Consider the following 23,503-nt stretch of genomic DNA (forward strand, 5'->3'; position numbering starts at 1 on the left):
TATTTCCAGCAGCACTCTGTATTTCCAGCAGCACGCTGTACTCCATACAGCCTGGAACATGCGGTCTACCAACATTTTTCAAAATTTTTCTTGTTTTACCTAACAAGTATTGTATCCTCGTGGATGCCTTTAGGCCTTAGGGCTGCATAACCTCCAACCTGTCTTAAGTAATCGACTCTCACCTGATTGGCCACGTGCTCCGCAAAATCCCGCCCGCGGGATTTTCCTAGGCCCAACAGTGGCAGAGTACAGCCGTTTGTGGTCTAGCGCCGCCCTTTTTTACAGTGAGGCATTTGTGTCGGCCCGGTGCCGGGGGTGAGTCAGCTGCTGTGGCTGCAGCCCAGCCACAGCATCCAAGTCCCCGTCATAGCCGTAGCGCAGATCTCGGCAAACCTCTCACGCCCAATCTGTTCTTCTCTCTCCTGTTTCTTTCTCGCTACAACCTCATCCTCTTGTCTCTCTCCGCTCCCCTCTCTTATTTCTGTCGAGTGTGTGCTGCTCGCACTCTGATGAGTCCCGTTTCTGCGCAGGTGCTACGGCAATATTAGTCGACACCTGTTTCTTATATTTTCTTTTTCTGTTTCCGTCGGTTACACATCGGTGCGTCTTTTTCCTTTGGTCCGCCTGACTTTTCGGCAGCTGCAGGGCCAGCACCGATGATTGACTAACTAATGCATGGCATCTGACGTGTTTGGGTGTTTAGAATATCCATCCCGCTTTAGATTTTATATCTTTTCCTGACTGCCCTAATTGTCGGTGCTGATCTACCACTTGTATTCGTTCACGTCTAGAAATTTCCATCATGCTTCGTATTGCCGCCGTCAAGGCCACCAGCAGTGGTATGCTGCGCGGTGCTGCCACTTCGGCTTGCAGGAGATCCCTCTCCCTTGCCTCTACCGCTAGACCTGCTTCTTCTAGCCAGAGCTCAAAATTTGGCGTGGCCGCGAGACGGCCTCTCGCCGTTGTTGACGGCTTCTCGAATGGCAGGAGACACTATGCCGCGCCCGCCCAGGGCGCGGAACCGGGCGTGGTAAGTTCTATGGGAATCCCGCGATGTATTTGCTTCGAACTGGAAGGAAGATGTGCACTGACATGTTTTTTGCGCTTTTCTCCTTGTCTCAGGACCCCAATGATTCCTTCCTTCAGGGTAGCACCGCCAACTATATCGATGAGATGTACATAGCATGGAAGAAAGATCCATCCAGTGTCCACATCTCGTGGCAGACCTACTTCAAAAACATGGAAGACGGCAATATGCCCATTTCCCAGGCCTTCCAACCCCCTCCGACACTCGTTCCCACCCCTACCGGTGGTGTCCCGCAGACTATGCCCGGCGCCGGTCTTTCCCTCGCGGCCGGTACCGATGTCACGAATCATCTGAAGGTCCAGCTTCTGGTTCGCGCCTACCAGGCTCGTGGTCACCACAAGGCGAAGATCGACCCTCTGGGCATTCGCGGCGAGGCGGAGGCGTTTGGTTACAACAAGCCCAAGGAGCTTGAGCTGGACCACTACGGCTTCACCGAGCGTGATCTGGATGAAGAATTAACTCTTGGCCCCGGCATCCTGCCTCGCTTTGCGACGGAGGGGCGCAAGAAGATGACCCTGCGGGAGATTATCGCTACTTGTGAGAAGATCTACTGTGGCTCGTATGGTGTGGAATATATCCACATTCCCGACCGGAAGCCCTGCGACTGGATCCGCGACCGCTTCGAGATCCCCGAACCATACAAGTACTCGGTTGATGACAAGCGCCGCATCCTGGATCGCTTGATCTGGAGTCACAGCTTTGAGTCCTTCCTTGCCACCAAGTTCCCCAACGACAAGCGTTTCGGTCTGGAGGGTTGTGAAACCCTGGTCCCTGGTATGAAGGCCCTGATCGATCGCAGTGTCGACTATGGCGTCAAGGACATCGTCATTGGTATGCCCCATCGTGGTCGTCTCAACGTCCTCTCCAACGTCGTCCGGAAGCCCAACGAGTCCATCTTCAGCGAATTCGCGGGGTCGGCCGAGCCCTCTGATGAAGGCTCCGGCGATGTCAAGTACCATCTGGGTATGAACTTCGAGCGCCCAACTCCCTCCGGAAAGCGGGTCCAGCTGTCGTTGGTCGCCAACCCATCCCATCTGGAAGCCGAAGACCCGGTCGTTCTTGGAAAGACTCGCTCCATCCAGCACTATAACAACGATGAGAAGGAATTCAACTCTGCCATGGGTGTCCTGCTCCACGGTGATGCGGCCTTCGCTGCCCAGGGTATCGTGTACGAAACTATGGGTTTCCACTCCCTGCCTGCCTACTCTACCGGTGGAACGATCCATATCGTTGTGAACAACCAGATCGGCTTCACCACGGATCCCCGCTTTGCCCGTTCTACCCCCTACTGCTCGGATATCGCCAAGTCCATCGATGCGCCTGTTTTCCACGTGAACGCGGACGACGTCGAGGCGGTCAACTACGTCTGCCAGGTGGCTGCCGACTGGCGTGCCGAGTTCAAGCGCGATGTCGTCATTGACATTGTTTGCTACCGCAAGCAGGGCCACAACGAGACTGACCAGCCCTCCTTCACTCAGCCCTTGATGTACAAGCGTATCGCTGAGCAGAAGAACCAGCTGGACAAATACGTCGAGAAACTGATTGCCGAGGGTACCTTCACCAAGGAGGATATTGATGAGCACAAGAAATGGGTCTGGGGCATGCTCACTGACAGCTTTGATCGTAGCAAGGACTACCAGCCCACCGGCAAGGAATGGCTGACCTCCGCATGGAACGGTTTCAAGACCCCCAAGGAACTGATGACCGAGGTCTTGCCGCACCTCCCTACCGGTGTTGAAGTTCCTCTCCTGAAACATGTGGCGGATAAGGTCAGCGATGCTCCGGAAGGCTTCACCCTGCACCGCAACCTCAAGCGTATCTTGGCGAACCGTAAGAAGGCCGTGGACGAAGGCAAGAACATTGACTGGTCTACCGCTGAGGCCCTGGCTTTTGGCTCCCTTGTTTCTGAGGGCTATCACGTCCGTGTCTCCGGCCAGGATGTTGAGCGTGGTACTTTCTCGCAGCGCCACGCCGTCCTGCACGACCAGGAGAACGAGAACACATATACCCCACTACAACACATTGCCGACGGGCAGGGCAGCTTTGTGATCTCAAACTCCTCTCTGAGTGAATTCGGAGCGTAAGTTTTACCCCCTTCCCCCTAATTTAAAACATTTTGCAATCTCGGACGCGAACTGACTGTTATCCTGGATAGACTTGGATTTGAATATGGCTACTCTTTGACCTCGCCTAATGCGCTTGTGATGTGGGAGGCTCAGTTTGGTGACTTTGCCAACAATGCTCAGTGTATTATTGATCAGTTCATCGCTGCTGGAGAGTCCAAGTGGCTGCAGCGTTCTGGCCTCGTGCTGTCTCTGCCTCACGGCTATGATGGCCAGGGTCCCGAGCACTCTTCGGGTAGAATGGAGCGCTATCTGCAACTCTGTAATGAAGAGCCCCGTGTCTTCCCCTCCCAAGACAAGCTCGACCGCCAGCATCAGGACTGCAACATGCAGATTGCGTACATGACCTCGCCGGGCAACCTATTCCATATCCTGCGTCGCCAGATCCACCGCCAGTTCCGCAAACGTAAGTAGCACATGGCCCCTAATGAACTGTACCCAGCTAACAGTTTCCACTTTCCTTTAGCCCTGGTGATCTTCTTCTCCAAGTCTCTCCTGCGTCATCCGATTGCCCGCTCCTCCCTTGAGGAGTTCACGGGTGATTCTCACTTCCAGTGGATCATCCCTGACCCGGCCCACGGCGCGGAGATCGATGAGCCTGAGAAGATCGAGCGGGTTATCCTCTGCTCTGGCCAGGTGTACGCTGCCCTTACGAAACACCGCGATGCCAATGGCATCCGTAACACGGCCATCACTCGTGTCGAACAGCTCCACCCCTTCCCTTGGGCCCAGCTCAAGGAAAACCTGGACAGTTACCCCAATGCCCGTAACATCGTATGGGCTCAGGAAGAACCCCTCAACGCCGGTGCCTGGAGCTACACCCAGCCTCGTATCGAGACCTTGTTGAACCAGACTGAGCACCACAACCGCCGCCACGTTCTCTACGCTGGTCGCGCACCCAGCGCCTCCGTGGCCTCGGGTCTCAAGTCAGTTCACTTGAAGGAAGAGCAGGAATTCCTTGAAGATGCGTTCACTGTTCACCAGAATCGATTGAAGGGCGAGTAGATTGGGATGCTATAGCATGTCCCGGGTGTCATATGAAATGAGGAGTAAATCGCAGTAACTAGTCATTTCGTCTCCTATGTTAGATTTTCACTCTGCATAACGTGCCAGGGCTTTTTGGCATTTCCGGTTTTGTCTCTGGCACATGTTGCATGGTATGGCCTGTCTACACCTCGCATGTGTCCCTGTTTGTTTTTCTTATTTCCATGCATGTAAATTAAGGACTTTGGTATATTATCGATATGTGTCTTTTTTCTTTTTCATTTACAGGAGAATTTATTAGTTTGGTAGAAAGGCGTTGATGACGTCACCGGTTTCTTTATTCGATGGCTGAGTCAGCACTGTGGCTATCAGGCACCAATCACCTGATGCGGGTCCGAAAGGGGAAAGAAGGCCTCTCGTCTGCGTCTTTCTCCGCACCGCAAGATTCCATCATTTCTCCTTGTCCCTTGTCCCTTGTCCATGTTCCCGCAGCTGAGGCCTCAGTCAGCCGTCATTTGTGATTGCTCTCTGTTCCCTGATTGAGTCTGCTTGAGGCTCTTTCATCCATTAATCATGTCTTCCGCTTTCCCCCCCACGGCGGCCGCTTCCCAGGGTTCCAATTCTCGCCAGTCGGCGCGTCAGACACGCACGAACCCATCCCGGACCTCCAAGACTCAGGGTCGCTCGTCCTTCGCCTATGGACATTCTTCAATGGCCGATGCAACTCCTACGCCGCCCATTTCCCATGGCTTCTATCCGGCAATCACGCATTTCACAGACGCCATCGCCGCGCTACCCCGGGAGTTTCGCCGACACAATTCGTTGCTGAAGGAGGTGGACGCTAAAGCTTGGGCTTTGGAGGACAATTTACTCCAGCTTCTGAAGTCCTCTTCTGAATCTCAGGCTGTTCCTTTTCCTCCGAATCCGGCACCTGTCATTGCTGGTGCGGTTCGCGAGGATCTTTGCCTGTAGTGGGTTTTTTTTTTTTTTTTTAAAGCAGAGCTAAAAATAAAGGTGCAGTAATTTATATAGAGATTTTGCTGATTACCGTCATTGCTTACTAGGAATTATCTCAGCCGCCAGAATCCCAGGAGAGTAGAAACCGTCGGATTCTGTTTGATCGCGTACGGCATACCCTTTCGGATTTGATGATGACCGCGGACGAGAAAAACCATGTGATCTCCAATGCGAATGATGAGCTGGACCGTCAGATTCTGCGTCTAGACACTATCTTTCCCTTTATTGCAGGCGAGATAAGCGATGAGGCGCGCTTGGGTAGCCTTACACATTGGGCTTATTCGAATCGAAATGCCGCCGCCAAGGCTGCTGCCAATGAACGCCCTCGCCGGGAAGCCGCATCAAACAAGGATTTAGTCCATGCTCTTCAGGAGGCAGAAGCCGTATCACGAAGCGAAGCCCGACGGGAAGCTGTCTTGGCACGGAGACAGCGTCGAGGACATGCTGATTCTGATCTTGATGAAGTGCGCACTGGTGGCAGTCGCAAGGGACAGTCGAGTAAAGTACGTGCTGCTACAGGCGATGCGTCTACTGCTGGTCATGCGCATGGAGCCAGTGGTACGTCTGGCCAGACGAAACGTCGCAAGGTCGAACGGCCGCCACAGGTAGATACGGGGGCTGCAATGGAGAGGACCGCCAGCAGCAATGCCTCCGGGCGGGCGGCCTCCAAGGACGGACCTGATGCTACGAAGAAAAGATCCCGCGCACCGAATACGAATGCCGCTGCCGCACGCAAAAGGTACGGAGACTGGAAAGAATGTCTATGAAGTGAAATTGGCTGACTGTGCAATTATTAGGAACAATACCGGTGTTTCTTCTACAGATTCTCCCATTCTGGCACCGTCACCGGTTGTTGGGCCCGCAACCATACCACGGAACACAGGCAGTCCAGGACCAGCTGCTCCAGCTCGCCCGCAGTCGTCTCGTGCTCAACAAAATGCAAACCAAACTACTAATGGCCGCCAAAGACCATCATCCTCGACCTCAAACCGTGTGGCTAGTAACAGTACGTTTCCAGCACTTGGTATTTCTCCGGTAGTTTCTAACACAAGGGTCGATGCAGATAAGCCAATGGAGGCCAGGGCGATACCCAAAGAGACTGCTTCCAGAGCTGATGCGGTTCCAGCACCAAACCCAGATAACCAACGTCGGGAGGCAGACAGTGAAGCTGTGGATGTGGCCGTGTCGAAGGTTTCGGCACCCGTTGGTACCAAGCGTGACGACGCAGACGGCAAGCCTACCGAATCAATTGAACGAGCGGAAACTCCAGCGTTACCCGCGTTGAACACAGCACCGAAGGGACGATCGTCCAAGACATCGACACCTGTCACGACAACGTTCTCAGAGAGTACCCAGCAGCGTGTACGGGCTACACGCAGTACAGACCCTGCCCCTTCCAAGCGATCCCAGAAGAAGAATGGCAGCACGCCGGTGGCGCAGCCGAGAGCTCCGTCCGAAGAGGAAGAATCTCTCCATGAAGGGGATGACGAGGACGAAGAGGGAGAGCCGCGATACTGCTACTGCAATGAGATCAGTTTCGGAGAAATGGTTGCGTGCGACAATGACGCATGCCCCCGAGAATGGTTCCATTTGTCCTGTGTTGGATTGACCAAGCCTCCGGGCAAAAACGGTGAGTGCTATCATATTGGAGATTGAAATGCTTTTATTAACATGATGCAGTCAAATGGTATTGTAATGAGTGCAAGGATAACATGCGACGCGGTCGAAATGGACGGTAGACGAAGACGATAGACAACGAAGATGCCAGTGAGAACGCCATATAGGATCATTTGGAATTAGGTCACTAAAAGAGTACAATTGATTAGGGTGTATATAGACCACGGCAGTTTTGTCTTTTCGTGTGGGATTATGATATAAATATGCCTGTAGATTTCAAAGTGTCTACAATTACTATAGGTTGACTTTTTGAGTGATTCCTAATTCTGTCTATCCATCACATGGTACATGATCTCTTGTTCCTAATCAGAAGGCCTCTATTCACTTTATTTCGACTCTTCCCCAACTTGTTTACAAATATCAAGCTGGCACGACAGATTCTTATCCCTATATTTCTAACCCATTCTGCGATTTTTTTTTTTTTTTTTTTTTTTTTGGGAAGCATTCACAGATCCGTAGACAATATCAAGAACGAAGGTACATAATCAACACTTCAAGGTCGGTCCCCTCCCTCTCCATGCCAGAATAACTCACACCCTTGGGTTCTACGTAAAGGGACCGCCCGTTTCGAAAAGATGAGAGATGGTTTTCATACCTCTCACTTCTCAGGGGGGTCCTTGGTAAACCACTTGATTCAGGCGGAGTGTCCTGAAGCGGGAAGCCTTGCTTGAGCAAGAAAGAGGCTGATAATAGCAGTGTAATGCGATCATCGCACCCCTGGCCTGGACTTGAGATACGCAAGACGGATGGCGAAAGAGGTGGTGGAAGTGGTGCATACCTGTCGGGATCTTGATGTCATTCGGGACTGGGCAATGGCAAGGCCGCTACGGGTTTCGTTTGATAACCGCAAGGTAGTCGTGGGTGATCCTCTTAAGTAGGGAGGATATCAGATCGCACCATGAGCCATATCCACTACACTATGTGCACCCAGATGACGGGATCGTGGAAGGTAGACAGTGGAGCTACAGCTAGCGTTTGAGCTTAAGCAGGAGACTTTTATACGTACGAAGTATGTACTATCTTTGCCAATCTGAAAAGGGCATTAGTCAGGTCCTTTTCTCAATTGAAAGTATCCAGCCGCTTCTGACTCAGGCAAGTGATACGCCAGGCATCCACATTTTGAAGTTCCAGTGAGCTTCGTTGTCGGCAGCAGTCGGATTTACAACCGATGCAGTCCCCAACAAAGTTGGCTACTTGTAGTTTGCTTAGCGTACGCTAGCTGGTCCCATTGCTTATAGCTCAACCAAGCTTATTCCTGCAATAACTTTAAAGTAATTGCAAGAGAAGCACAAGGAGTAAGCTACCTACCTCTCCTTAAATACGGACTCGTCTACAACCAAACAAAAGTATGAGAACATGATTCCAGCCATGCCCATCAATCTTACAGCCAAGCCTAGTCTATCTGGATGCCAACCAACGATACACACCGAGAAGAGAAGCTCCCATTGAATTCGAGTTTCGAGACACAGTGGCTAGAGTACCGGGGGAAATCAAGCCAACGACGAGACTCGTTCTTTCTGGAAGGACAGTTCAGATTAATGATAACGGTTACCATAGGCATTCTGGATGCCAACCCGTTGATCCCAAATTTGCCCTTTTGGATGGCGCATAACGAAGATATTGGGAACTGGGCTGACGTGGTGTTCCACCAGCTTGATCTGTGCGGAAGTACATCTACTGGGACAAGTACCCGGACTCCATGACGTTCCAGGACTCCGAGAGTACGATCCAAACTTATCTAGATCACTATATTAACCTCATCTGTCAGATGATTCAATGTAATGGTGGCGTTGGCCCTGCGGAGCCCCCGCGGCCCAGGTTCTCCAACAGACATGCACGTCGTGATTTTGGTGCAACTCTGGAGAATCATACTAGGAAGCTGAGTGAGGCTGCGAATCTGCTTTCTGTGGAAATGAATAAGAACTCACAATTGGTGTGGATCCGTTGGTAGGAAGGCTGGCGGCGTATTGTATCTTTTGTCACCATAAACCATGTAAGGATCGAATCAGAGACACTAGGCAACAACATCAATCGTTTCTTAAACTTCATGACTGGTCCAAAGTCCTTTCTGTATCCATCGGTGGAGCCATCCAGAAGTCCTTCCGCTACCAACTCCAGTATGTCTGCCCCCGCCACTGTAGACCATCAAACTCTTTGCCAGGGAGATTCTGCACAGAGACTTTGCTCTCGAGGCATCTGCCATCCGTTCCTTTGGCTACGGCCGAAGCAACTTGGAAGACCAAGTTGACTTGTCCGAGCCGACCCAAGACACCCTGCGACAGGGACACAGCCATGAAGCTCCAAAGCCTGGAACGGCTCGCATACCAAAGGATACCGTCAATTTAATATTCCACTTCTTCAGGCCCTTTAACACATTCAATGAACCTGTACGTGCCGAGAACTTATTAGCCGCAATAGCACTTACATGCGAAGCTTTAAAGAGTACATTCCAGGTGAAAACCTTACTAAAGATTTCCCCTCCCTCTAAATAGGCGCGCAGATAGCTGAGCTAGTGGAGGCATTTCAGGTGTATACACCTGAAACCTTGACAGGCTTTGGGGGCTGTGCCTTTGACCAAGATGGGGAAATCTGTGGAGGACCACCAAGTTTCCACTGCAAAGGATGGCCTTTCCCTTCCATCTCTGCCATGTACAAAGGTCTTCTGGACTGGCAACTCAATGCGTTCTGACCGATGCGAGCATATACGTTGCTGGGAAACAGGGCTCTCAAAGATCGGCTGGACAATTTCGTGACCCATGGAGCAGATGAGCTGTTTTCAAATCTCCCCACCAATCATCCAACTTTCATGCAAGGAAATCTGGGCACGTAGAGAATGCAGCTCAAGAAACGCACGAGATATCTGACACGCACACGCAGAGCCCATCAAACCCCTCTACGATCCCGACTCCCTTCAGGTAACCGCGATCCTCGACTACGGTCTCTCGCACATTGCAATCCCAGCGGTCGAGTAATTTTACTTCTTTGCTGGAGTATCAGAATCTCTTCCTGGTCCCTTCGACAGGGAAATCGAGCGACTGCGCCACGTAATGCTCCACGGATTTCCTGCCGTACCTCCTGAATCCAAGCCTATGCGTGAGGACCCACCATGCTCGGCAGCAGTCGAGATATTCAATGGGGACTTGCAAAGACATGGGACGATGAGTTGGCCAATGTTGGGGTGTTGGCGACTGTGCAATACTCAGGAAGCCGAATTATTGTCTCAATGCCATTAGTACGTCCAGGAAGTCGTGCCATGGCATCTATCGATCCCGATATTTTTAAGATCACACGACAGAAACTGCAGGAAGCGCGACAGTAGGTGGAAGCGACTCCCGTACCTAAAAAATTGGGGTTTTAGGAATCCGATCGAAGAGATTATCTGTACATGGAACTGGCCTGATGGAATTTCTCTGACCGTATGGAAATGTACCTTGCAGTGTAGGGTAGTGTTTATTTATTAGTCCATCAAAGGCACTGTTGGCTGCATAATGAGGTCATGGATGAGTCTAATACTCCGTCTTGTTTCGTAGGAATGGACGTGATAATCTAAGAATTAATTCGCTTATTCTGGAAATATTTGTAAAATTAAACGCTAGACGAGAAAATCATGGATCGAGAGAACATCACTAACGCCATCGGTCGAAAAGAAGAGATCTTGTCTAATATAGATCAGGAGATTCAATTTTGGGACGAACGCTTCCGGTACCATACTGCAGTGTAAATTACCCCAAGTAGTACTTCAAAATTACAATGCACGTGACAGCGCGACGCGCGAAACAAGATCTGGCGTTGCCAGTCCTTTGCATGGCCCCGTGCAAGCAAAATGTCATACTATGATATTGACTCTATTCTCACAGACGCCCAGGTATGGATCCGGGTAGTATGCCCGCCCCTATCGACTTGCCAGGCTAAAGATTCTCTCCTCATTGTCCTTTCTCTAGAAATTACCCTGCACATTTGAGCTCGAGGTACCAGGGCTTGGCATTCTAGAGGGTAATCCAGGCGAGAACGTAAGTCCAAATCAATCAACCAAACAACGCTATCCAGAGCATTCTCCGCCTAACTGGGGGCCAGATCAAAGCCGGAACCCGCATCGATCTCCCACTATGGTTGGGTGAAATGCTCTCGATCGGGTGAGTTCAGCCTGGCGGTCCTGGTCCATCCAAATAGACTCGTGTCGAATGTCTAATCCTGTCGAAGAGCCCGGCTGGGGACCTCGCGTCTGGTTTCATTGGATCTCCCATCCCCCTTGTCGGAGCGCGTGATGAATGCATTGAAGGCCGATCCCAGGACCGTTGATCTGCGCTCGCTGGCTCCTCACTTTTACAGCCTTGGTGAGCGAGTTTTGGAGCTCTTCGAAGAGGAAGAAATGGTGGAAGTTCTGAGCAACGTATGGGATTGATTTCTTTGACTTTGCGTTATGGTTATTGCTTGTTGGACATACCTTGACTGATCGAGCTCATTTAGACATTTAAGAAGCGCGCCGCAGAGATTGCGGACCATGCGCATAACCCGCGAGGGGCACTCGGTGACGGCGTTGAATTCCTGCGAGGTCTTGACGAGACTGAACGACAATGTAAGTTGTCCAAGGAGGTTTGTAGCTGTGCTTGATGTCTAACGAGACTCTGGATTAGTGTTCCGAGTGGCTCATGATAGTGCTAAAGAGACGCGAATCTGGGCCGGAGAAGCTAAAAAAAGATGAAAATAAAGCATGGCGGAGCTGAGCTCGTCTGCTATCGAATCTATGGGGCATGTCATGTAGGATGGGATCTGACCATGGGCGTCAGCGGAGTTATAGCATGGAGTGATTCATTTTGGTGTATGATCGCGGTAATCCACCTTGAGACATACAAATCAGCTCTGGCTGTGTACCGGAGCGAAGCAGCGTCCACCATTCTGTCTATAACTTTAAATACAAGTACATTATGATTGTAAACAGGTTCTGCCTAGGTATTTGTGCCTCCATCCACGCTCCAGGCGTCAACGGCCACACAGCTGCTTTCTCTGCTGAGCAAGAAAACCACCACGTTGGCAATTTCCTGGGCGGTTCCGTCGCGGGCCAGATTTGCTCGATACATCGGGGTGTCAACCATGCCGCTGTCGGATTGTCAATAGACGCACGATAGAAAAAGAAGAGAAGAAATTCATAAGGTACGACACTGTTCACCCGGATCTATCCATCTGTTTCCTTAGCAGCGCTCCTTACCATGCCTAACCTATCATGCTTGGACACTGCAAAGACAGCTCTGTCCTTTTAACGAAGACACATTCGCAATGTGGACCACGCCGGCATCACTTTCCAACAGCCCCGGTGACAAGACCACAGAACGGACATTGAACAAACCCTGACGTTTACATCCACAATGAAATCGTACTCGTGCTCGCTCGTTGCCAGATCGCCTCGGTTCCTAACACGTGGCCTCCTGTTCCCGCAAAAGTTTGCTACTTCATCTAGTTGAGGAAATGCGACTCCGCCCGCTGTGCGAATGCTTGAAAGGCAGTTTTACCTCTCATGTCCACTACACTTGTCAAGATCTTCGGTTTCTGATGCAGTTCCAGGCTGGTGTAAAATTCCTGGAGCTTTTTTTCATTGATGTCACTCACGGGTATACTAGCTCCCCAATAGAGTAGTGTTACTACCGTTGCCAGGCCCATTCCGGTGGCTCCAATAATGACGAGATAAACTTTATCGTGAAAATCCAAGGTCATGGTGTGAATGAAGTCCAGTAGGAGAGTGAATATATTGGAAATGAATATAGGCGGAGTATATGTTCTCATAGTCTGATTCCCATTGTTTACTCTGTACGGAATAGATCGGCTTTCTGCTATTTACAGTCTCCACCGGTAAGCAACCCGCATTAGCGTCCTGCACTTTGCCCAGTGAGGCTTGGTATACTTCGCCAGACAGTGTAACAGACTGTTGTGTAACATAATCTATAACACATCCCTTAGTGCATATAAAATATCCGTCTTTCAATCTCCAGTTACTGATATACAAGAAAAATATATAAAAAGAACACTTGAAGTTATTTTTACGCTATAGTATGCTCACTCAAGAAATACCATATAAGGAATCGAAATACTAATAATATTAATCAGCTATTTTATATGCAATACATAGGTAGGCGCTTGCTGATTGATTCCGTAAGGAATACCAAGCTGACCAGCGGATAAGATAAACCACTATAACCGGCTCCATTCACCTCTTGGTTTCTTTGGTAACACTCCGGGGTACTCATCCCATGCACATTCCTCACAATGTACCTGCTGTCGAGCTATGGATGAGGATGTGGGGTAGAGTGGCTCCGCGGATCCGCGGGCCCAAACTGAACCATGGGACGGTACGGCAAACCGATTCCGCAGAAGATTGGCATTGAGATGGGGCTGAATCGGTGACGTCTGCCCGCGCGCTCCGACCGACTACGGAGTCTCAGTTCTGGCTGCTATATGGAGGAATGGATCAATAAATACTGTAGATATATATGCATGCATATTCACCGCAACCGGGCAGAACCCACTGATATACAAGCATCCAATTCATTACAATCCACACATATACCAGTCAACATGACGCAGAGTTTCATGGACTTACCCGCTGATGTCCTGGCCAAACTGATTTCTCAGGTTTACACAGATCCCCAAGTTTTGCCAACGAACGCTGGAGGGAATGAAGTAGCTGGCGGCCTCACTAAGACCCGATGTTTTGGCCGCGAGCGAAATGAGACACGTCCAAGCGATTCTGTCGTTCAGCGACGAGGAGGCTAATAATGATTCCCCATAGTCTATTCAGCGTTACAAGGAGACATTTCCAGAGGCGAAGGGGGCATACTCGACTAGCAGCCATCTGGTGCCGAATCTACATGGAAAGGTCTTCGCCACGTGTCATATAACTTCTTGTCAGTTGCCTGGTCCAAAGTTCTCCAATCTTGGTAGTAAACAGTGCTGGATGTAGGCCATCCCAACAACTTCTCAAATTTCATAGAAATAATTTCCAGATTATCTACATTTCTAGATAGGCAGCTTATAACTTGCATAATTCCATAGTGAATATTACATATACCAGAGTATAATTGTATAATACAAAAAGAACGCAGTCGCAGAAGCACAATTACAGACTGCACTCAATAAGCTGCGGTCTTTCTTCTGCTACATACTAACAACTACTCCCTCTCTCCATAGTATATACACTACATAGGGAACAAACAAAGAACTCCAACTCATTAACGATTGGATCGCCCGATCCACCGAACGATTGGAGAAATGCATCTGACAATGCTGATTGGTCCAAGTTGAAACCCCCGCAGCAACCCAGGGTTTCTGATTGGACCCCTGTGGCGCCCCTCCAGCAGGGGGGTTCATGCAATCAAAAGTTAAATGGAAAATCCATGTTTTAATTTTAACGGTGGAAGATTGAGACTCAGTTGGACGGAAATGCTTTCCTTGCCTCCTAATTACACAGGAGTTAGAGAATAAGATACTTCATTTATGATCGTAGGTAGTCATCCAGAAAACTTGTCCAGCAGGTCCATTCCTGGCTGGCATGGAAACCAGGCATGTCTATGGGGTACATCGTGCCTGGTGGGGATGGATCGATCATGCTTTCTGTCAGTCTCTCCCCTTTCTTGGCCACAATCATCGACTCGTCACAGCACGACGTTTTATTCCCTCCTCGCCCTCCTCACGTCGTCCAACTCCCTTCCTTATCCCTCCGTGTCTGCTGTTTCCCCAGCGAATTCGATCGACATTCGACTCCTCACATCGCCGACTTCCTATCTAAGCAGTCATTGATTCTCCCTTGCTCGATCTGCCCGTCTACAAAACTTCCGATTCGTATCAGCAGCGCATTGGGTGGACACGCATTTATCACTCTAGCACCGTGGTCTAGCCCGTGCTGCGCGTTTTGGTGATGCGCATCAGCTAGTCGAGTTTCCGCCGCCGCCACCAGAATGGATCAAACCCTCCAGAGACGATGTACTCTTCCCGTGCAATCAACCACCCCTTCGTCGCTGCGACATTGTCTATATCCCACAAGTGCCCCTGCTGGCGGTGTTTCCCTGAGCCCCAGTCCCAAATCTAAGAGTTCGTCCGCTCGCACTGGTTCCCTTGGTCCAATCAAGGGGTGTGGACCGCACAGCCATCGAACTGACTTGTGCCTGGCTTCTACAGAAAGAACAGAACCCCTTCAACCCGCCGCCATCGCACGGGTCAAGGGACATCCCACAATGGACACACAAACCAGTTCAGGTACTTACTCGTTCACTTTCCGTCGAATGCTCCGGATGAGAACCTTAATTTTTTCCAGAAATGTCATGCACCAACGATCAGTCTTCCGTGGCCGCGTCGCCAAAGTCCTATTCGCACACGTCCAGATCCAGTACGTACATATTTGGCTCCGTGGGAGTTGACACTGTTGCATCGGAGGATGAGCCGCTGACCTGCGATCGATCATACTAGAAACCCCCGAACCAACTGCGACCTCGTTGGTCAACCCTTCCTCGTCCCTTTTACAGGACCTGTTGAAAGAACAACGTGCATCCCGAGGGTCACGGGGTAATGTAGTGAAGAGCTTGGACGATTGCACCCCCCAAACACCGACGCGCTCCCGCTCGCATTCTCACTCGCAATCCCAGTCGCAAGAAGAAATGGGTTCCGAGAGACAGCGCAAGATTAACAGCGCCCTATCAGCCGGTCTAAAGCAGCCTCGAGAAATGGGAATTCGGGAAATGGACCATGTGAGCAACTCCAAACATTCTCTCTGATCCGAGCATCCAGTTGACCCCATACCAGTATGTGTCGAAGATCAACAAGCAAAACTTCGACCTGAAGCTGGAGATCTTCCACCGAGCGCAGCAAATGATAGTACTGGAGAAGAAACTCGTGCAGATGCACAAAATGGAAGAGGAGCTTCGACGTATGCGGCAGCTGGAAGATGAACTACAGGAGCTTCGGAACACCGAGGAGGACAATCAACGGCTACGCGAATCCAACGAACAACTACGGCACGAGATTGATAAACGCGACCAGGCAGTGACGGAAGCAGTGGATTTAATCTGCCGGCTGGAAGCAAGAGTGGAAGAGTTGGAGGCAGGTGAAGAAGATTTATCTCGCCCGTCTACTGCTCGCCCTCCCAGCGATGGCCCCGATCTGGCAACCCCCAAGAATAGGTCTACCGTCAACTTCCCGGAGAGAACATCCCCCAAACAAGGCCCTACTTCTAGCGAGTATCATCGTACGTCATCTGAATCCCGTCACCTCATCCGCGCACCGTCGTTCCTCCGGGACGAGAAGGAAAGCACTGCCGCTTTGCGGAGCTTGTATGTCCCGGTGGATGATCAGTCGCGATCTGTGGAAAGTGTGATGACCAAGTCAGAAAGCCTACAGTCTGTGAATGAGGCTTCGGAGGTAGAGTCGCCGAGACTCAGCGCTCTTAGTGAGTGCAGCGAATTGAACCCATTTACCGACGGAGGAGATAGATTCGATCAGATAGAGATTCCCATTCGACAGAAGGAACTGGCACCAGAGAACGCCAGCCTTTTATCCACCAGAGAGGATGACGAAGGGGTTCGCATTAATTGCTGGATCCAACCACTGCCCGAACCCCCCCTGGGAGAAGTCCCGAGGCGGAAGCCCCCGCCGGTGTCTGTGGTCAGGGAATCCAACAATAAACCCAGTTTTGACAGCGACTCGTGCTTCAATAGCTCGAGTCAAAGGACGCCGCTGGACAGTGTCTTTGGCAGCACCAGGCTCCCTCCCACGCCGGACACAATGAGCACGGCATACGCGGGAGGCACCAAAGGGACCAGCGTCAGTACGGCTGCAGGCCAGAGTCAGACTGATCCAGTCCAAACTGTGAAACTGGGGCTTATCCGACCCCGGTCTGCGGGTGAATTGACCTCGAGGCAGGCCTCTAGCAACAGCCGACTGAGGAGTAGCATGGATTCGAATCTAAGTGAGGTTACTCTCCCTCGCCCCAGCTTTGATGAGAAAGACAACACGCCCGTTCTATTCCCGTTGGACAGCCTCACATCCCGAACGGGGGCCCTCCATAGCCAGGAATCGGTCGTCAAGCCCACATTCAAGTACTACGGGGGCAACGGCATGTGCAACCCGGATGGGCTGGAGAAAGTTTTTTCGAAACTGGACCGGAACCATTATTCGCGCGCTCGACATAGCAAGACGCGCGCAGACTCCCCGGACACGCCGTCGTCGCCGCAATTGACTCCCCAAGACTGGATTGAAGCCGCGAAGCCCGGTAATCTTGCTCGAAAGGATGCAACGCGTGCACACCATCCGACGGACCCGATGCCCGCAGGGTCCCGGCCGGTTGGCGCTCGAGCAGCCAGTCAATCGTCCTTCCTTGGTCGTCGACATAGCATCGACTCTGCCGTTCGGGACGCCGACGATCCTATGGTCCCTACGCTCGACCTGCGCTCATTTGGTCCCAGTGATCAGCGGGAGCCGGACGCTGAACGTTCTCGCCGGCGGATCAGCCTTCGACCGCCGTTTTTCGGTCGTTCCGGCACTTCACGACGTCTCCAGCCGTCACCCACGTTTGAGGAGGTAGATAAAGACGATGGCGCGCCGTCTCCCGTGGTGCGAAAAACCCGACAGATAGCCAATGCCAGGGTGATGAAGGCCAACACACCGGTGGAGGACAGCCTGCCCGCACCCACTTATGCCGACCCGGAAGAGACGGTGCCCCGAAACGTGCCTCATTCAGCGACGGAATTCACCTTCCACAGCCGACACACGGGCTCCCACGGCAAAGACCATAAGCGACGGAGCTCCCTGGGACTATTCGGCTGGGTCAAGGGAGGGGGACTGGGACTTAGTGGGAGGAAATCGGAGCTGACTGATTCTGGTCACTCGGGTGGAAATAGAGCTTCTCGATTTGGCTATGATGGATCTATCCCTGAAGCTTCTGTCAATTTGGCTGGGATGGACGTCGTAGTGGAAGACTTCGCGTATGCACCGAAAGGTCAGCGGTTGAATCAAGAGGAGGGACGACGACGACGACGAAGTCGACGGTGATCTTCTTTCTTTCTGTCTTCCTCTGACTCACACTCTTTTACTTTCGTTTCTGCCTCTCTTTCCTTTCTTTTCTTCATGGCTGTATGATACTCACGATACCCACGAGTTATATCAATGTTGAACCATAGAATCCACCGATGGCTTGTAGTCGACGTGATCTTGTCCGCTACGTTTGTTGCTTTCTTCGTTGATGTCTGACTTTCTGTTCACCCTTTTGTTCATGTCATGTCTGTCTTTTATGATTTAATGAGTTTGATTGATCGTAGATAGATCTAGAATAGGTACTAGGACAACAATAACAGTAAAACTCCATCACTCCATCCAACCCAGTCTATAAAATCTATACCACAATGCTCCCTTGACACCTCATACGTATGCACTTGTAAAACAATAAAAAGAAAAAAAGAAAAAGAATTTAATACCATCCCGTCCCCTCCTCCCCCAATTTCTTCCCCTTCGGATTCATAGATAAAAGCCGCTGACCAGGCATGATATCATCCGCCATGGCGGATTCAAAGATCCCGGAGAGAGAACGTTTCCCCAGCTGAGCAAACGAGTCATACTCATCGCTCAAACCATTACAAGCGGCCCACTCAATCGACATCCGAGGAGATGAACCATCACCCAGATCACACCAACGGGTGACGACGATCGCGTGCCGGAAATGCGGACTGCGAGGATCGGACCGATCCTCAGTCAACTTGACCTCGACGAGATACTCGGAGGGACACTGCGGGCAGCGACGCATGGGACGACACCGACCGCAGAGCGTGGCCAGCGCGTTGGGGTTATACACCCGACCGGCGACGACGTCGCGGCCGCGGTGCTCCAGACCCTGGAGTGCGGAGGTGTCGCGCGGGACGGGGACATGGCCCAATGCGCATTTGCAGATGGTCATCAGCTCGCCGTCCCGCCAGTGGGCGCAGACGGAGAAGTAGGGCCAGTAGTCTTCGCGGGAGTAGAGGAGGAGACGCTTGGAACTGGGTGGGAGGTCAGGCGGGGCGAAGCAGGAGCTGACGACGCGCATGAGTAAATGACCGTGGTGGATGAGGTAGCGGGAGTGATGGGACCAGCCGTCGCGACGCCAGCGCCGTGCCAGGGAGTCGACGGAGAGGCCGTAGCGCAGCGAGCCGAAACGATGGGCGCGCAGGACGAGCTGCGCGAAGGCGAAGGGGAGATTGCGACCCGGGGCAATGCGGTGTCGCGGCGGCGGGCGCAGAGCGTTGCGCGCCTGCGGACAGTCGACCAACGGGTTCACCACGTCGGCGGGCTGGAGTGTCTCGCGGCCTTCGCGCGTGCGACGATGGTAGATGGCGCAGGCGAAGCACAGCAGATGATGCGGAAAGTGTCGGTCCTGGGCGACCAGGAAATCGGCGCGGTCGTCGAGGTTCTCCGGCTCGTTCAGCGCCAGCCAGGGCGCGGGGCCGTCGAGACGGGCGAACAGCGTCTTGCTGGCCCAGGTGAGACTGGCGCGCTCGGCGGGACTCAGGAATTCGGCGATTCGCTGCCAGAGCGATGCCGAAAGAGACGCGATCAACGGGTCGCCGGGGGGACGACGGTCCTGCTCGTCCTCGGGCTGGTCAAGGGTGTCGTCGGTCTCCTGGGCGCCGATGGCATGCAGGATGGCGGTATGATCGCGGTTCTCGCCGCGCTGCGTGTCCTTCTGAGCATTGGCCTCGAGGTATCGCAGTCGATGGGCCTCGAGGGGAGCCAGTGAGGGGAGAGGAGGTTCGTCGTGAGGCGGCTGGACTCGGAGATCGGGGGAGGAGGCGCTGAAGTCTTTTCGCAAGAGTTGACGGGATTTTTTGGGTCGTAAAGCATGGCGGACGAAGGCTCGAAAGCCGCGGGGGCCGGGGGATTCAGCGGACATTATATATATTATATTAATATATTATATGATAGTGTAGATGGCTAGGATTAAAGCTCTTTGTAGTCTGTCCAGGATGGAGAAATACGGATGAGTCAGCACGGATATGACCGGATGCTTTCAATTCATTTAATTAGAGGATTAGACAATCTACGACTATCAAGACAGAGAGTTAAGCTGCAAATCGCTTTTCAACCGCCTTCCAGTTGATCACGTCCCAGATTGCCTGGAAATACTCAGCCTTGCGGTTCTGGTACTGGAGACTGCAGAGGAACAGTTAGTATGGCACGAGAATCGGAGGAATGAACGTACTAGTAGGCGTGCTCCCACGCATCGATGCCCAGCAACGGCTGGAACTGTCCGACCACTGCGTCCTGGTTCTACTCAAGTTAATTAACCCATCATCTATTTCCCTGGAGTAATGAGAAACGTAGAAGAGTCATACCGCATAAGTCTTGATAGCAATGTTGCCCGTCTGTTTGTCCTTGACCAGCCATGCCCATCCGCTGCCCTGGATACCCGCCAGCGCTGTGTTCATCTTTTTCTGGAACTCATTCAAGCTGCCGAAGTTCTGGTCGATCGCCTGCGCCAGAGGGCCCGACGGAGGAGCTCCGCCGCCGGCGCTCTTCGGCGCCAGGTTCTCCCAGAAGAGGGTGTGGTTCAGGTGGCCTCCACCGTGGAAGTTGATCAGAGGCTTGAGGGCGATCTGGGCCGCGATGTCGTTCTTGGCCTGTGCCTCCTTCAGCTGATCGATGGCGGTGTTATAGCCGTTAACGTAGGTCTGGTGGTGGTTCTTGTGGTGCAGCTCCATGATCTTGCCGGAGATCGACGGCTCTAGGGCTCCGTAGTCATCTAGTCTCATCAGTTTCGGATTAATATCCTCTCGTCAGGAATTGCTCAACCTACAGGCCAGGTCCGGCAGCGTCGCCTTTCCGCGGACAAAGGTCAGGCCAGCCATCGACCGGGTCGAAGCGCGAAGAACGCGAGTTGGACGCACGAGAGCAGCCATTGCGTAATCTCGAATAATTAGAAAGAAGGAAGAGCGTGAGAGAAGACGAGAGTGAACGACAGAAAGAAAAAAAGAAAGGGAAAAATACGAAGAAGAGGTGAGGAGAAAGAACGTCATCTCGGCCTTTGCGTTTCGCCGCTCCGAGAAGATCATTTCATCATCATCATTTCATCTTCATTTCTTCCATCCTCCATCTCAAAATGTCCGGCCAAAAACGCAAAGTCGTCGACATATCCTCCGATGAGGAACGTCCCAGCTTTCGCTCTTTTGCGAGAGCTTCGTCCGAGTCGCCTCCTCGCACCGCCAAGATGGCCTCGTCCAACAATGCCGCCCCAGCAGGCAATTCCTTTGCCACCCGAATGATGGCCAAGATGGGCTATGTCCAAGGTCAGGGCCTTGGTTCTAGCGGCCAGGGTATCATCAATCCCATCGAGGCTCAGGCTAGACCTACGGGTGCCGGACTGGGTGCCGTCCGCGAGAAGACCAAGCAGGCCCGAGACGAGGAGAAACGCGCCGCTGCCCATCGAGGGGAAACACTCGAGGAGAGCTCCGATGAGGAGCACCGACGACGGCAGAAGAAGGAGAAGAAGAAACGAGAAATTCGCAGTGCGACCGGCACTCCCGTCCCTCGTTCGAAGCCCCAGTTCCGCACCGCGCGAGAGATGGAGGCCGATATGGAAGGTCTAGAGGTCCCCAACGTGCTCAAGTCCTTGATCGATGCTACCGGCAAGGAGCAGCGAGTGCTCACCTCCACCGCCGGTCTGATGACCCCGCTGGAGTTCGTCAATCAGGCCGAGGGTGAGGCGATTAAAATCGCCCAACGTGCCCGCCATGACCTCGAGGCCTTTGCCGACGAATGGAAGGGACTGACCGAGAGGAAGAGCTTCGTCGACCTGGAAGAGACCCAGATCGTCGACCAGCTGGACACTCTACAGCAGCGAGCCGATCAGCTGGCCGAGTTGATCACCGCCGTCCAGGCCTTGGAGATCGCCCCAGACGATGCCAGCAGCAGCAATGTACGCACCAGGTTCGACGATGTGACCCAGAAGCTCGAATCATTGGAGATCCAATACCGTCCGCACATCCTCGAGTACCGGCTCCCGGAGACCGCAGTGGCTGCCATCCATCCTCTCTTCCGTCAAGCCATGGAAGAATGGGAGCCGCTGCAGGAACCGACCTTCCTCGTCTCGCATCTTCGCCGTCTTCAGCCTCTCCTCCTCGCCCGCCGGGAGGATTCTGCGCAAAACCACTACCAGCCGCGACAATCCACCTCGCCCTACGAAACCATGATCTACACGCTCTGGCTGCCGCGCGTGCGGTCAGCGCTGCTCAACGAGTGGGATGTCTTCGACCCAACACCAGCCACATCTTTGATGGTCGCCTGGAAGGAGATCCTTCCGTCCTTCGTGTATGCGAACGTCCTGGACCAGCTGGTGGTGCCCAAACTCACCGCCGGTCTCAAAGAATGGAAGCCCCGCAGCACCAGCAGCAGCCGACGATCGTCGTCGTCACGTTACCCGTGGTGGCTATTCACCTGGCTACAGTACCTGGACGAACGCCACACAGACCCCAAACAAGCAACGGGACTTCTCTCGGACGCGAAGCGGAAGTTCCGCGTCCTCCTGGACACCTGGGACCTGCACCGGGGACTGGTCAGTGGCCTGGACCTGTGGCGGGATGCGCTGGGATCAGAATTCGACACCTGTCTACGCCACCACCTGCTACCGCGTCTAAGCCATCATCTCCGCGAGGAATTCGAAGTCAACCCACAAGACCAGGACCTCACGGCCCTGGAAGACGTGCTCAAATGGAAGGAGTTCTTCCAACCGAACGTGATGGCCCTGCTCCTGGTCGCCGAGTTCTTCCCCAAGTGGCATCACATCCTGTACGTCTGGCTCACCAACGATCCTAACTACGAAGAAGTCGCCCAGTGGTTCTCCTGGTGGCGGACCCAGATCCCCGCTGACCTTAACGATATGACAATCATCGATGACGAATGGAACAAGGGTCTCCAATCTATGGACTTGGCCTCGCGACTGGGTCACCGCGCTGCCACCGAACTACCACTTCCATCCACAACCACAACCACCACCGCTGTACCATCCGAAGAGAAGAAGAAACCCGTCGAATCAACCCCCGGGCGCAAACCCAAGGTCGTCGAGGAAGTCGCCTTCAAGGATATTCTCGAATCCTGGTGCACCGAACAAGGTCTTATCATGCTGCCCTTGCGAGAAGCTCATCCGCAGAACGGTTTGCCGCTGTTCCGCATCACCGCCAGCGCCACGGGCAAAGGTGGCGTCGTGGCCTTCCTCCAGGGCGACGTTGTGTGGGTGCAGAACAAGAAAGCAAAAGAGATCTGGGAGCCCATGGGTTTAGAGGACCGACTGGTAGAGCGGGCAGAAGGACTGAAATAAGTCTCTTTTCTTCTCTTTTGTGTGTGTGTGTGTGTGTGTGTGTGTGTGTGTTATACTCGGGTGTTTATGATACCTATTTGTTTGTATGATAGAAAGCAAAATACCCTCTTCTAGACATGAATCAGACATTATTAACGGCCTCAAATGATCAGTATATATTTACAAGAACAAGACAGCATCACAAAACAGGGACATCGTATGATTGGCATCGCTAAATTCAGTGCAGTATGTTCCATCGATGCGCCAAATAGTTCTGATGGCGGGTGGAATCTGCGCCAATCCGCCCTCGCATGA

The 23,503-nt window shown here is 52.5% G+C and overlaps 7 protein-coding genes across 7 annotated transcripts; 5 read left to right on the forward strand and 2 right to left on the reverse strand.

The window, feature by feature from the left end:
- Positions 1-802: 802 nt before the first annotated feature.
- Positions 803-4,215, forward strand: kgd1 (alpha-ketoglutarate dehydrogenase KGD1; the record flags this gene model as incomplete). Its single annotated transcript, XM_033569235.1, has 4 exons — positions 803-1,030; positions 1,123-3,167; positions 3,243-3,616; positions 3,677-4,215. The coding sequence occupies 4 exons, from the start codon at positions 803-805 to the stop codon at positions 4,213-4,215; spliced, it is 3,186 nt and encodes a 1,061-aa protein (XP_033428041.1).
- Positions 4,216-4,767: 552 nt separating this feature from the next.
- Positions 4,768-6,950, forward strand: ATNIH1004_004566 (putative PHD finger domain protein (Ing1); the record flags this gene model as incomplete). Its single annotated transcript, XM_033569236.1, has 5 exons — positions 4,768-5,142; positions 5,259-5,950; positions 6,009-6,217; positions 6,275-6,841; positions 6,892-6,950. 5 exons carry the CDS (start codon positions 4,768-4,770, stop codon positions 6,948-6,950), a joined length of 1,902 nt encoding a protein of 633 aa, XP_033428042.1.
- Positions 6,951-10,711: 3,761 nt separating this feature from the next.
- On the forward strand, positions 10,712-11,590 carry psf3 (DNA replication protein PSF3; the record flags this gene model as incomplete). The annotated part of the gene is made up of 6 exons (XM_033569237.1): positions 10,712-10,753; positions 10,830-10,898; positions 10,963-11,021; positions 11,089-11,278; positions 11,356-11,464; positions 11,523-11,590. The coding sequence occupies 6 exons, from the start codon at positions 10,712-10,714 to the stop codon at positions 11,588-11,590; spliced, it is 537 nt and encodes a 178-aa protein (XP_033428043.1).
- A 3,602-nt stretch (positions 11,591-15,192) lies between these two features.
- Positions 15,193-17,919, forward strand: ATNIH1004_004568 (uncharacterized protein; the record flags this gene model as incomplete). The annotated part of the gene is made up of 3 exons (XM_033569238.1): positions 15,193-15,262; positions 15,343-15,620; positions 15,676-17,919. 3 exons carry the CDS (start codon positions 15,193-15,195, stop codon positions 17,917-17,919), a joined length of 2,592 nt encoding a protein of 863 aa, XP_033428044.1.
- Positions 17,920-18,334: 415 nt separating this feature from the next.
- Positions 18,335-19,789, reverse strand: ATNIH1004_004569 (uncharacterized protein; the record flags this gene model as incomplete). The annotated part of the gene is made up of 1 exon (XM_033569239.1): positions 18,335-19,789. The coding sequence occupies one exon, from the start codon at positions 19,787-19,789 to the stop codon at positions 18,335-18,337; it is 1,455 nt and encodes a 484-aa protein (XP_033428045.1).
- A 169-nt stretch (positions 19,790-19,958) lies between these two features.
- Positions 19,959-20,795, reverse strand: sod2 (superoxide dismutase sodB; the record flags this gene model as incomplete). The annotated part of the gene is made up of 4 exons (XM_033569240.1): positions 19,959-20,049; positions 20,099-20,166; positions 20,232-20,638; positions 20,693-20,795. 4 exons carry the CDS (start codon positions 20,793-20,795, stop codon positions 19,959-19,961), a joined length of 669 nt encoding a protein of 222 aa, XP_033428046.1.
- A 200-nt stretch (positions 20,796-20,995) lies between these two features.
- ATNIH1004_004571 (putative G-patch domain protein (TFIP11)) lies at positions 20,996-23,209 on the forward strand (the record flags this gene model as incomplete). Its single annotated transcript, XM_033569241.1, has 1 exon — positions 20,996-23,209. The coding sequence occupies one exon, from the start codon at positions 20,996-20,998 to the stop codon at positions 23,207-23,209; it is 2,214 nt and encodes a 737-aa protein (XP_033428047.1).
- Between the last annotated feature and the right edge of the window lie 294 nt (positions 23,210-23,503).

Source organism: Aspergillus tanneri, assembly GCF_003426965.1.
Source record: "Aspergillus tanneri strain NIH1004 chromosome Unknown AapTan_3_pilon_pilon_pilon, whole genome shotgun sequence".
In the NCBI taxonomy this organism is placed as follows: domain Eukaryota; kingdom Fungi; phylum Ascomycota; class Eurotiomycetes; order Eurotiales; family Aspergillaceae; genus Aspergillus; species Aspergillus tanneri.